Here is a 13527-nt window from a genome sequence, read left to right on the forward strand (position 1 = left end):
AATGCAAAACCCACTTTCAGATTTACTAAGCCACCCAAAGTCGATTTGTGTGGCCTTGTGTGCCTATGGAAAGGCAAAGTAATTAACTTGGTGCATAGTGCTGCCTTGCATTACTTTGCATCAGTGAGCGGCTCCATGGTTGGTGCATGGGCTTTCCTGTGCATCCACCCCGGGGTTTTGACACAAACCCATTTGTACAAAGAACTGAAAATATGGGTTTGCAACAAAATCGTACTCCTTCCTTAGGCTGGCATACCAAGGAGAAATATCTATATTTCTGTTCGTATATTCTACAGCACACATGAAATTAGGAATATCCTCAAAGGATAGTTTCTGTGCAGGAAGGTATCCCTTCCAGCACAAGCACTATGCTGCCCATAACACAGGCACCCTTGCACCATGGCTGTGTCAATTGGCAAGGGCATCTACTAATATATGGCATATTCCTGCTCTCTTTGCGCTAGCGCACATAGTGCAGCCTAGCACCAATGCAGGCACACTTGCGCCATGGTGCAAGGGTGCCTTCGTTAGAGGCAGAATTGTTGTTGTGCAAGAAGGAACATTTTCCTGCACAAAAACAATCCTCAGAGGCATTTTCCTCTTTCTATGTGTGCTGCAAAATGCAGCACACTTAGACCTAGGAAATAAGAAGGATAAATAAACATATTTCTCCTCATTGTGCCTCCGCTGAGAAGTCTTAGTGAATTGACTCATTCCCTGGCTTACTAGTCTTAGTAAATCTGGAAATACACCGAAAACTGTAAGTTGATGCATTGGAACACCCACACTGTACCCATGGATAGGCTTGTATTGCCTTTGCAGCCTTGCGTGACACAAGAGTAAGGCAAGCCCTTGATGAATCTGGGCCCTTATCCCTCCTTATTTCTGCATTCAGCTACCTATTGGTTGCCTGACAACTCTAAATGCTCTTTTTGCTGTGTCCATTTTACTTATGGAATGTCGCCTCCCCTCTTTGCACCACAAGATTTCCAAATGGGCGTTATAGGTAAAATATCTGGTATTGCATTTTAGATCCTCATCAATACACGTTCTCCTCTTTCATAAATGTTTAACGAGCATTTATTTAAATGTTTTTCCCTCTTTTGTACTGTTAATCATTGCAATACTAAGTGTGGCTATAGTATTTTCAATGTAGAAGTACATGACAATTTAAAGAAATTAGTTTTTTACTCTCTTACTCCTTTGAATTTCTATCATGAAAAAGGGTCGGCCAGACTTTGCATCCATGGCTCCTTGATCAAACTTTTGAATCTTGCCTGTTTTACTCTTTCACTCTTCAGTTTAAAACTCTTCACATTAATAGTATTATTTTAAACTTTTTGAAAAAATAATGGTATTGTAAATTATATTAATCTATTTTGTGTTACTTCTAACAGCTAAGGATCATGCAAATTGTCAGCTGCCAAGTGGTGAGGCTGGAATCATCTGGGACAGTATTTGTTTTGCCTTCCTACTGCTGCAAAGGAGAGTCTTCATGAGCTACTACTTCCTCCATGTTGTTGCAGATATCAAAGCTTCACAGATCCTCGCATCCAGGTGTTTGTCACTTCAAAGCACAGACTTTTAATGGAGGGCTCGGAATTAAACCACATTTTACACATGGCCATGCCTTCACAATTCTCCCTTTAGACATGTAGGAGCATATTTTTCATAGTGTTGAATCGTCCTTGCACTATGCCAGGGGGCAGAAGGGAAACGCAAAACTAAAGTTAGATTCATCAGGCCATGCAAGGCCACCATGCAAGGCCCTGAGGGGCTTGATAAATCTGGATTAAAACAAGGCAGTGCAAAATGCTGACTTGCATTTCTCTGCTCCAGGGAGGTGTTCCATGGATGGAGTGTGGGTGTTCCCATGCATCCACCCATGGCTTTTGACGCATTTCCAGATTTACCATTAGTGGTAGACAGGAATTCATCAAAATGCAAGGTGAAGTATCTTTTTCTCCACATTTTCTACTTGTGCTGCATTCTGCAGCATACATATGAAGAGAAGAATGCCTCTGAGGATTGTTTTTGTGTAAGAAGGTGTCCCTTCCTGCACCAAAGCAATCCTACCTGCAGCACAGGCAACCTTTAACCATGACACAGGGGTGCCTGCGCTGTCTCTAGGTAGCCAAAAGGATGCGAGCGCAAGGAAAGGACAGGAATGCGCTCGATGTTAAATACAGCATATTCCTGCCCTTTCACGCAGAGCAGCAAAGTGGACTGCTGCATTGTGCTGCATGAAAGTTTGATAAATCTGGCCTTGGTAGTGCTGTTCTTCCCCCTGATTACTTGAACAGATGAGTCAACCTTTTGAAGTGGACAGTGTGCTTTGTGTGCACTTCGTGATACAGTTGACCTGTGGGATCAGCACATTTTCTCACACTTTTGCAAAGCCAGTTAATTTAATTTATTAGAACTGTCATCTGACGTCTTTGATTTATTTGTATGATTTACGCTGACTGCTTCAATGTAAAAAATGATAACATCACAGAAAAAAACACAATAAACTCTAAAAAAAAAAAGTGTTTCTCAGGCGTTAAATAATGTTGACCTGAATGGAAACAATATAAATGGTCACTGCCCCCAGTACAAACTGAGAGAAAATGGAGCTTAATCTGGAAGCTGTTTGTGCTATTGAAGTGGTAAAGTTGAAGACTGCCCTGGGAGCAATGTATTATTAATAATAGGGCGCCCTGCTCCTATTTCCACTCTGTGTGCCGGGTTAAAGGTGCACTTCTGCAAAAACAGAAATAGTGCACCCTTAGTCAAATAGGCACAGGGTGAAACATGTTTAGGCGCATGCAGAGATATTGCTAAATGTGAAGCGGCTATTTCACAAAAAAATGTCTAAGGTAATTAGTACTACAGTACACTCGTGCGTACCTTTGTGAACTGGCACTGAAACATCCAATTCTCTATAAGTAAAAGTGCAAAGAGGACAGCACAGACCTTTCAGTATGTACTAAATTGTATGACTAATTCCTTGATATTCAAATTTCTTACCGTTAAAAATGTCTTGGAGCCAAGTCACAAATGCATGCTAGGGGACTAATAGGATACTACCTCGGTGGTACCTCAAAATGCCTTTCTGAGTTAGTACCAAATGTGGAAAAAGGTTGCAAATTGAGACTTTGGAGGGTTGATAGACACACCAAAAGATGGGAAGATCATAAATATTTACACAGAAGCATGTTGAATGTGTTTGCAAGATATATGTTAGAAGTAGGGAAATTAAGGTTTTTGGAGCCAGGTTAACAGGCACATGAGTGGGAAAATATTTTAATTTGAGGATAAAGGAGGCGAGATATTGCATGCAACACTAAATTTGCAACCTTGGGAGGACACTGTACAAGACGTTGATTTCAACAGAAGAGATAATAGAAAAATGACTGAAAAGTAAGGGGAAATGGTTTCTGTTGTTTTACAACACCTTCAGCTGGTAACTCACAATTCAGGAAAGTTTTGCTGAGGTAATTGATGTTGTGTTGATTCCATTTTATAGGTATAGTCAGGAGTGAAGGTAAGGGTAAAGACGGTCAGAGCTGTTTGCAGGTTCTATATCAAAACCAGCTGACATATTCTGTCAGCAGTGGCAAAAGTTTGAGGTGTGAAAAGGCGCGGGCATTGTATTGAACTTTACAATATCCCAACGAAAGCCAAACATATACATAGCTGTTGGTTATTGAGGCATTGATCGTTTTGCATGAAACGTGCAATACATTACCGAAAGGAAATCTGGAAAAACCTAAAAACAAATCTAAGGCTCTGATCAAGAGTCAAGAATAGGATGTGTAGAATGAGAGTAAAATTGAATAAACGCACAATATTTCACATTTGGGGTTCACGTCACTTGTGAGTCAACAGTCCATTTCTACTGTCAGAACCCAGCTGCTCCCCAATTACTCATTGACTGTACTTTTCCCCTCTTCAGTGATCCACTGCCATTTGACTTGTTTCGTGCTATACGACTACCACATAAACAAATATACGTACACATGCAACGGCAGATAGAAGCACGTTTAAAATGTTTTGTACTTTGTTAGATAGTTGTCACTCAGTGTTTAATAATATCTGAATAATCAAAAGTAGTAGTTGTGTTGCGTAGGTTCTCCTTATCCTAATGAAACTACTGGATTCGGATGGCAGAATCACCTGTACTGCGAGGGACTGAGTCTGACCCCGCACCATGTTACACCTGTCGACCTAATCCAGGTTAATTCCGGCTAACTAGAAGTCCCTCATCTCCACCCAAGAGCAGGGACGATTAGGGCAACTGGGCGCATGACATAAATGACTCCTCAGGGGAATCGTGGTCACTCAGTTCTCATCCGTTTCTCTCAGTTACATTAGTCTCACATATGCAGGGACAATCAGAGGCAGAGTAAAGTTCAATAAGGTTTTATTAAAGTAACTGCAAATTAGATAATAAAGCATGTATTGCAATAACTAGGACGATGAAGCACAATAAGATTAAAATTGTGACAAGGAGAGTAAAACACAAGAATAACGCTACCATATTGTTTGTGAAAATAGTTCCTACCTAAGCTATGTTAGAGCTAGAGCACAGCATGTTAAGCTCTAATTCTGCCCTTCAGGTTCCCCCTACGAAGACATCATCCCTCATACCTGAGCAAGAGGCCTGTAGTCTACATAAGCCGCTGTAGCGAAGAAATCAGCAATCAGCATACAGTTGTGGTCATTTGGCTGGAATCTCCCTCTAATGTACATGTGTCAAAGTAGTGTTTTATGATAAAACAGCAAATGTTCCAAAAAAGATCCCCTTGTATGAGTGTGTATGTTTCTGTGAACATTGGAGACAAAGTGTACCACTTTTGCCATCAACCTATCTTACTGCAGCCTGGAGAAAAGCACAGAGTGAAAGAAATTTAAAGTCTGTGGTTTTGGGTGCCCTTCTTATACCCATTTTCTCCTTTGAAGTAGGCCTACTTCAAAGCAAAGTCTCTCTTGATTGTTAAATCCTGCTTTGCTCAGGCCAGGCCCCAGACAATCACCAGGGGGCTGGAGTCTGCATTGTGTGAGGGCAGGCACAGCCCTTTCAGGTGTAAGTGACCACTCCTCCCCTTCCTCCTAGCACAGATGGCTCATCAGGAAATGCAGACTACACCCCAGATCCTTTTGTGTCACTGTCTAGTGTGAGGTGCAAACAGCCCAACTGTCAAACTGACCCAGACAGGGAATCCACAAACAGGCAGAGTCACAGAAATGGTATAAGCAAGAAAATGCTCACTTTCTAAAAGTGGCATTTTCAAACGCACAATCTTAAAATCAACTTTACTAAAAGATGTATTTTTAAGTTGTGAGCTCAGAGACCCCAAACTCCACATGTCCATCCGCTCCCAAAGGGAATCTACACTTTAATCATATTTAAAGGTAGCCCCCATGTTAACCTATGAGAGGGACAGGCCTTGCAACAGTGAAAATCGAATTTAGCAGTATTTCACTGTCAGGGCATATAAAACACATTACTATATGTCCTACCTTAACCATACACTGCACCCTGCCCTTGGGGCTACCTAGGGCCTACCTTAGGGGTGTAAGAAAAGGGAAGGTTTAGGCAAGTGGGTACACTTGCCAAGTTGAATTTACAGTTAAAAACTGCACACACAGACACTGCAGTGGCAGGTCTGAGACATGATTACAGAGCTACTTAGGTGGGTGGCACAACCAGTGCTGCAGGCCCACTACTAGCATTTGGTTTACAGGCCCTGGGCACCTCTAGTGCACTTTACTAGAGACTGACTAGTAAATCAAATATGGCAATCATGGATGAACCAATTACATACACATTTTGTATAGGAGCACTTGCACTTTAGCACTGGTTAGGAGTGGTAAAGTGCCCAGAGTAACAAAAACAGCAAAAACAGAGTCCAGCACACACCAACAACCTGGGAACCAGAGGCAAAAAGTTAAGGGAGACCATGCCAAGGATGAAAAGTCTAACAATTACCAGTTATTCAAACATTTAAATTTAGCTTAGTTCCTTTTAATATTTTCATATTTGACACAAATGGGCCACTTGTCAATGGCCTCTAAGATTTAAACAAATGGGCGAGGTAACATGTGGCAGAGAGATGGTAAAACTGGGAACACAGTGGTGATGGTGAGCAATAGAGAGAATCATGGGGAGAGAGACTAGGCCTGTCCAATGAAAATACCAATACAATTGAATTAAGTCATTGCTTTACCTCTGCTCACTAAAAAGGGTAAGATAAGGAGGGCTTGAATCTTACACTTGGAGTAAGGGTGCGTGGAGGAGGGCGCAGAAGGAGAGAGAGAAAAAAGAGCGAGGAATAAATGCAGTACAGAGAAGGAAAAGGATAAAAGGATAAATGTTGAAGGTGTGTAGAAACAGTAGAAGGGGAAAGTAAAACAAAATGGAGAGAGGGAGTGATGCACAGGGTAAGACCAAGAGTGGGGAAAAAGAGCATTAAGAGAGAACAACAGAGAGAGAGTGATAGAGAGAAAGAGAAATTAAAGAAAAGGAAACAACAGTCAACTATAAATATATAGTTAGAGATAGAAAATGAGAAAGAAACATAAACACAGAGGAGAGAGATGAAGATTTCAACAATGTAACTTTTTACCATTTTACATTTCTTCTGCAGGGGGGCTGAACTTTTCCAGGCTACAATTGTTAAAGCTGTGAAGGCAAGAATTGAAGAAGAAAAGAAATCAATGGACCAGCTGAAGAGACAGTATGCTTTGCTTATCAAACATGTTCAGTCTTCCTTTGTCTAATGTGTTATTCTTAATACACATCCAACAAATTCTTGTGAGGGTTCATGTATTTCATCACTCTAAATGATAGATAGGACTAAGCATAGAACACATCTTTATGCTGTAATTTAGATGCTGACCTGAGACATACAAATAAATCTAATTTCGAATTTTTGACCTCAAGAATGTTTTTCCAATGTACTACGCCTATTTTAAGGGTCTGTAACCTTTTTTCATCTCCTACATTGAGTTTAGAAATGGAGAATGAATCGGTATTTGGAAGGTGCATTATGTAGGAGTCACTTTCCAGTAGCAATTCATATTCACATGTATCAGTAGTTTATGACCGAAATAGCAGTTGTATATTATTGCAGAGTTACCACCCCTTAGCCCATTGACAAATGGGAAGGGGTCGATTGAAGACCCCTTCTCCATTGTGGATGTTAAAAATAGTTTGTTGGGGAGTAGGAAGTGGACCACTGCCAACTCTCAAACATTTTATAAAAGTTACCTTTTCTTTTTAAATGCAGTCATGTTTCCTTTAGGAAAAATAAACTCCATTTGAAAAAAAAGTTTATTGAAAGGCAGCCACAGATAGTGTGGTATGCTGGCCCCAGCAGACCACCATCCCTACGATGACCTCTAATATGAGTGAGACAAAGTTGCCACCTACTTCATGAATGATAATGAGGTAGGTTGGATTATGATCCACTCTGAATCTGAAATTTCCATTATGATTTATTTGTACATTGGCTGTTGCAAAACACTATTTAAAGGTCTCGAATTAAGACCAGTATTTCACAAGCAGTACATAGTGGTTGTAATACTAAATATCAACACCATCAATATTGTGATACAAAAATATCTAGCAAAGAACATTGAGGGGCAAGATATGAAATGGTAACCAGTGGCGGGCGGTGATATATGATTCTGGAGAGGTGCTGGACAGCAGCAGCCGCTGCAAATCTCAAGGGGAAGGGTGGCGGAGGGAGGAATGGGGACGGGGGAAAATTAAAAAAATATATATAAAAAAAGCTTACCTTCACTGCCGCCACCAGACTTCTCGTGTTCCTCTTCTCTTCTGTTGTCCCAGCATTCACTGGGACACCAGCATAGGCTCCCCAGCAATCCTGGCACTGCTTTCATGTTAAACCTAGCATGAAAGAAGTGTCAGGATTAGTCTGAGCGGCTTGGACTGCCGCTCAGACACAACCCTGGGGTCTGTGCAGTTTCTCCAGCCCAGCTGTTCAACACAGTCGGGTTGGCAAAACCTAAGTGTGCATGTGGGTTTGGCCAGCCTAGGACGGCCAGCGAAACACATATGTGCCCTTAGGTGCACTCGCTTCTTCACCTCCTCCTCCCACCCGAGGGCCAGCTCCTCCTCTCCCTGCATATGCTGCTGGCTAAGCCAGCAGCTGTGAAATAAAACAATAATTAAATATTGTTTTATTTTACAGCTCCTGGTTCTTAGCCGGGGGGGTGACTCTCCTTTTGTCATTGCGAAGGAGCCACCCTGGCGCTGGAGAAAATTGGATGGTTTAACCCACTGACAGGCACTGTGGTATTTGCGTTTAGCCTTGATGCTAAAGCTCTCAAACATAGCTTCTTAAGAGTTTTTTTTTTTTAATGGACCATGACTGGGAGCCCTGAACATGCGGCTGAAGGCAGTGCAAGTTTCTCACAATGCCTGTTAGTGGGTCAAAAAGTAAATAACAATAAAATATTTACTTACCCACGCTTCCTTTGTGTTCTCCTCTTCGGAAGTCCCAGCGCGGGTCTTGGAGCCTCAACAAAATCCTCTCTACCTCTTCAGATGCTTTTCTTATGCTACTGATAATGTTAGCAGCATCAGAAAGGTGCCAGGATTGGATGGAGCGAGCTTGCTCTATGCTCCTTTAGGCAGTGGGGACCTGTGCCTTCTCTCCACTCTCTCTTCTTGGACAGCTTGTGTGGAGAACTTTAATGTGTGCATGTCACTTTGGCTGTTACAAGACAGTCGGCCAAAGTGGCATGCTCACTTTAAACAGGAGTGTGAACCACTTTTCCCCTACCGCAAATAAGCACAATGGCAGCGTCGTTCCTGACTTGAATCAGGCTGACAGCAGCTGTGAAAATTAAAATGTTAATAAACGCATTTCATTATCATTTCATTCTTCACCTCTGCTGCATTGGCAGCATGGAAGCAACGATTATTTTACAATTACTAACTCCACACATACGTTCTGTGAAGATACCGCACAGCTACATATGTGTGGAGTTAAATGTTGAAAATCTAGGCTTACTTATCTGTGGGTATTTTTTGTAAATGTTTGTCCTCGATGTTCTCTACCAGCGATACTGTGGATTTTGATATACAGGGCAATAATACTGTAAATAGTACATCTGGCCCTGTGTGCTGTTACATTATGAATACCAGCGCCTATCCATGCGCCAGTTAACTTAAGCACTCATTCTAAGAAAGTCATATTTTGCCACAACAGTGAAAGCTAAGCCTACATGTAGTACTCAACATTGTCAGTGAAGCACCGTCCACTATGTCCCTGTATTAATATTTCTATTTTGTAGTGCATAAAGTGCATACTTGAATTTTAAGTGTTAAGTAATTTGCAAGAGGTTTCTGAAAGTGTCCAAAATGATCAAGAAATGTCTGTAACTTTTTCAATATACCCACACTGCTAGTGTTTGCACCACTGTACACTTTCAAATAGATAACTGTGGTCACGATGCACAAACCGTTTGCACATAAAATGTATATGCATAAATGGCTAGATTTAGGAATGCTGTTTCCTTCTCGAAACATGAACTTGCTGTCGCCGGTGGGTTTGCCCACAGTATGGTGTAATATTCTGCATGGGTGCATCATCTGGCAGAGCTGGGGTGTAAGTGTTGCTAGGTAGGAATGCCATGGAAATGTGGCTAACATTAAAAAAGCAGAGAGTTTGTGGGTGTTCTCAAATTTCTCTATGACTTATTCCCATCCTAGAAATTGTCAGACATTTAATTCTGACATGGCTGAAGAAAATAAATTTCATGGGTGAGGATTCTATTATCTTATTGATTTTGGAATTATGAAAGATGGTACCAGCCCCCCTGAGATTGTTTATGCACTCTCTGGGGAAAGCGTACATGGAAGATGGAGGAGCAAGTCGCTTTATTTAATCATTGCTGAAAGCAGCGATGGACAGTACCTGAAGACAGAAGTTGTATCAGTTGTATATCAAACTATTGTAATTAGAAAACATTTGCTCCAAAGGAGAATATATATCTTCGTGCATGCGTTGTAAGGCACATTATTTATGTTAGGCAGTATTTTGACAATGATATTTCAGTACCATAGTGTGAATATGCTCCTAGGTAGATGGTTAAGAGTAACAGAGTCTTAGGGGTGGATGAAGAGGCTCTGCTGGTCTGCAGGTGTTGGACCGGGTTGAAAATAGGATGCAGCTGAAGAGAGGTAAAGAGAAGCTGCAGTGAAGTGGGGAGTTTTTAATGATCTTCTGAATATGAGTTAATGATTTTCCACTCTCAGTTGAAGATGTAGCCAGTTCCACAGGGGGGACCCCTAACTGTAAGGATCAGTACTGCATTGCCTGTGCTTCATGGATTGGATTGGCAGTTTACACTCGCCTTCTGGTCTGTGGAGACGGGTTAAGCAGGTTAACAAGGGAGTGCCGCCATGAAGTGTCTTATGAGTGGGGCACAGTTTTTTGAAGGGCAGTCTTTCTTTTATTGGGGCCATTTGAGGTATTTAGTAGATGCTGTGAAGTGATCATGTAGTTTCAGGCCAAAGAGTGGACAAGAGCATGGCTCTAATACTTTCAAGCTTTGAGGGAGATATGCCAAAGTGATCAATTGAAAATCCTTTGCACTAACCCAGGCACTATATGACCATGACGTGGATTTGGCCAATTTTCATAGAGCATGGGGAAGAGAACACCACTAACATTGGTTGCTGTGTAGAGGAAGAAAAAACGTTCCTAAAAAAAAGTGTATTAGCTCAATCCATTGACACTTTTATCTTCACAGTAGCATACTATGTACAATCACGCTCATAGAACTCCTTCAAGATAGGTTTTATCAGGAAGTCATGGCATTTAGGGCAGTCATGAAAACATTTGTGAATTCCGAAAATTAGCAATTTTATATCATACAAGGACGTAAGCCTTTTTGGCACGAATTTGATTGAGAATTGGTCTTGAGTTTTTCTAGTGTGCTTTAGGTCAGACCTCCTTTTGTCAGCATTCTCTGAGTGCATTTTGCTTACAGGACTGGATTATACTACGCTTCATGAAGTTTTTGCACTTTTGCTATGCCACAGGAATTGAGAGGCCTGACAATCAAATATTTGCAGCACACAATTAGAACCGAACAACCAAATCTAGGGAACTGCAAGCCAAAGGTCTTTATTCAGCCTGACATTTTTAGGTATTTTGCGAAAAATGGACCCTGAAACCAGTTAAAAGCTTTCTGACTGTGGACACAAAAGCGGGTCTGGGCCTTGAAGTACTTGCGGTAGAGCCATGAATCGCATATGGCAGAGTCTCTGACACTGAGTGATGGCTGTGATGTTAACTCTTTGTTTAAATAGAAATATAGCATGAAAGTACGCAATGTCCATCCATCATGTCCCCTGTTCTGCCATGCCTCTTATGCTTCCATTGTTGGCTGTAATAACTACGCCCATTGTTTCCAGGATGGATCGCATCAAAGCCAGGCAGCAGAAGTACAAGAAAGGTAAAGAAAGGATGCTCAGCTTAGCCCAGGAGTCATCGGAGGGACAGGAACATCACAAACCTGAAGAAGACGATGATGAAGGTATGGTTAGGATTACGATGTAACCGAGTGGCACTGTGGGTAAGAAAACAACTGTTCATTGCTATTGCCTGTGGGCATAGTCTTAATGGAACCATATTTTTCTTTCTTGCTGCCCTTCACTCAATGTGAGAATAGTGTGCATGGCCCGTGGAAATTCACTGAGGAGTAACCTCTATGAAGCACACTGAGGTAGCTGTAGCTCGCGAGCCTAGCCCCAGTGCTTTGATATTCTTCTTGTAGAATCCAGTTCAGGTCCAATTTGTAGGACATTTGGAACATTGATAGATTTTTCTGTTTGTTTTTTAACGTTATGATTACAGTCAGTCAGTAATCCACGGGTGAAGGGTCTTGTCAAATCTACGGGTCCATTGCAACTACCTCGATGTCAGAACAAGTTGCTTTAGGTGACTTTACTGGCTTACATCCTTGAGTACGGGTGCAATATCTAACCCTAGGACACTCAAATACCGCCTTACCGACTTTCTGTAAGTGTGTTAGTTGTGGTTCAGTGTTCTACCATTATAACTCATTTCCAGAAACAAATGAGTAATTGTATAGTGCATGGCGGAGGAATGGATATTTGTTTGAGTTTTGAGCCGGACTTTCAAGGCAGTTTTAAATGGTTTCATCCTTTTGTACTTTTCAGGAAATTGCAAACCCCGTTTTAGTATTCGCCAAGGACTCCCTCCCAAAGTCTCATGTAAAGTTGGGCTTGCGGACTAGGATTCGCGGTTGTTCATACTTTCTTCTAAATAAAAAATAAGTGTATGAGGGACTGGAATGCATCTTCATCTTTTTAAGTACACAATGTCTTTACTTATCGGCCAAATGCCGTTTGTTCAAAAAAAGCCAAGAACTCCATCCTTGTGCAATTGGATAGTTCAGATTATGCATTATTTGACCAAACAAAGACTATACAACGTATATGTCATTCGAGACAATAAAAGGCACGAGTTTGCAAAGCCCCAGAATAAATGAAAAGCTCAATTACAGAAACAAAGTTAAATAAGCATTGGAAAAGCAAACAAGACTGGCAAGCATTTTGAGTCCTGAGTAAAATATTAACAAAGCTTGCAGCAGTATACAAAAAAGACAACAATACATAATTCATTTCTGTATACACTGTATCCTTGAGTTAAATAATTTGTTGTGTGATGAATCAAAGAAATTTTAGAATGGCAAAATAGTGCCTCATGCATTACGATTGGCGTTAGAATGAAACACTCCATCAAATAACCGGTTACATGAGGTAAGAATATAATATTCATGTTGATTGATCCAAAAGCCCTCTTTATGCATAGTCTACATACCTGGTAACAGTACGTCAAGACTGCTGCACTGTCAAGCTAGACCTAAATGAAGCTCAAACCTTTAGGGAAGTGTGTGCTCTGAGAGCTACGTGATCAATAAATTAGACACCTCTCGCGCCATTATTTAAAAGTGAATCCTGAATGCTTGTTTTTGTTTAAGTTAATGACGATCACCTTTGGAAAAGCACTTGTGAGCATTAGCCCAGTCGCACTCCTCTGTGCTGGGGCTTTTTACATTTAAGCTTTGAAAAATAATCAGGGTCTGAAATAAAGCAGAGAGTTAAACATCCTGTGATGCCTCGTGGAAGTTCTAGCTCCAGTGGAGAACCCACCGGTTTAATCTCTTCCACCATAGTGACGATATGAAAAGAAAATCTTACCCATGACATATCCTCTACCAAAGAGATAGCATGAAGGAAGAATTGTGACAGTGGATTCTCCTTCAGATTCTGCACTTCTACCGAAAATCGGAATCATTTACATTCTCATGGAACTCCAAATGTTCTTTCGAGAGCAAAGAATTAGCCTCTGGACATGCAGGTGTTAATATAGGAAGCAACTTTCCTATCAGTCTGTTATTCGCACTGTGTAACCAATTTAATATTTTAAATACACTTACATTGCCTAAGAATCCTATTTCATTCTTTAATTTATGAGT

General features: G+C 41.1%; 1 protein-coding gene across 3 annotated transcripts in view; it reads left to right on the forward strand.

Annotated features, from left to right (window-relative positions):
- Nucleotides 1–13527, forward strand: part of PIEZO2 (piezo type mechanosensitive ion channel component 2) — a 1085167-nt gene that overhangs the window by 888991 nt on the left and 182649 nt on the right. For all 3 annotated transcript variants that reach the window (XM_069216450.1, XM_069216468.1, XM_069216460.1), the window contains 3 exons: nt 1398–1557; nt 6633–6722; nt 11438–11559. In XM_069216450.1, the coding sequence (XP_069072551.1) occupies nt 1398–1557; nt 6633–6722; nt 11438–11559 (372 nt within the window). The remainder of the gene's footprint in view (nt 1–1397; nt 1558–6632; nt 6723–11437; nt 11560–13527) is intronic.

Source organism: Pleurodeles waltl, chromosome 2_1 (genome assembly GCF_031143425.1).
Source record: "Pleurodeles waltl isolate 20211129_DDA chromosome 2_1, aPleWal1.hap1.20221129, whole genome shotgun sequence".
NCBI classification, from domain to species: Eukaryota; Metazoa; Chordata; class Amphibia; order Caudata; family Salamandridae; genus Pleurodeles; species Pleurodeles waltl.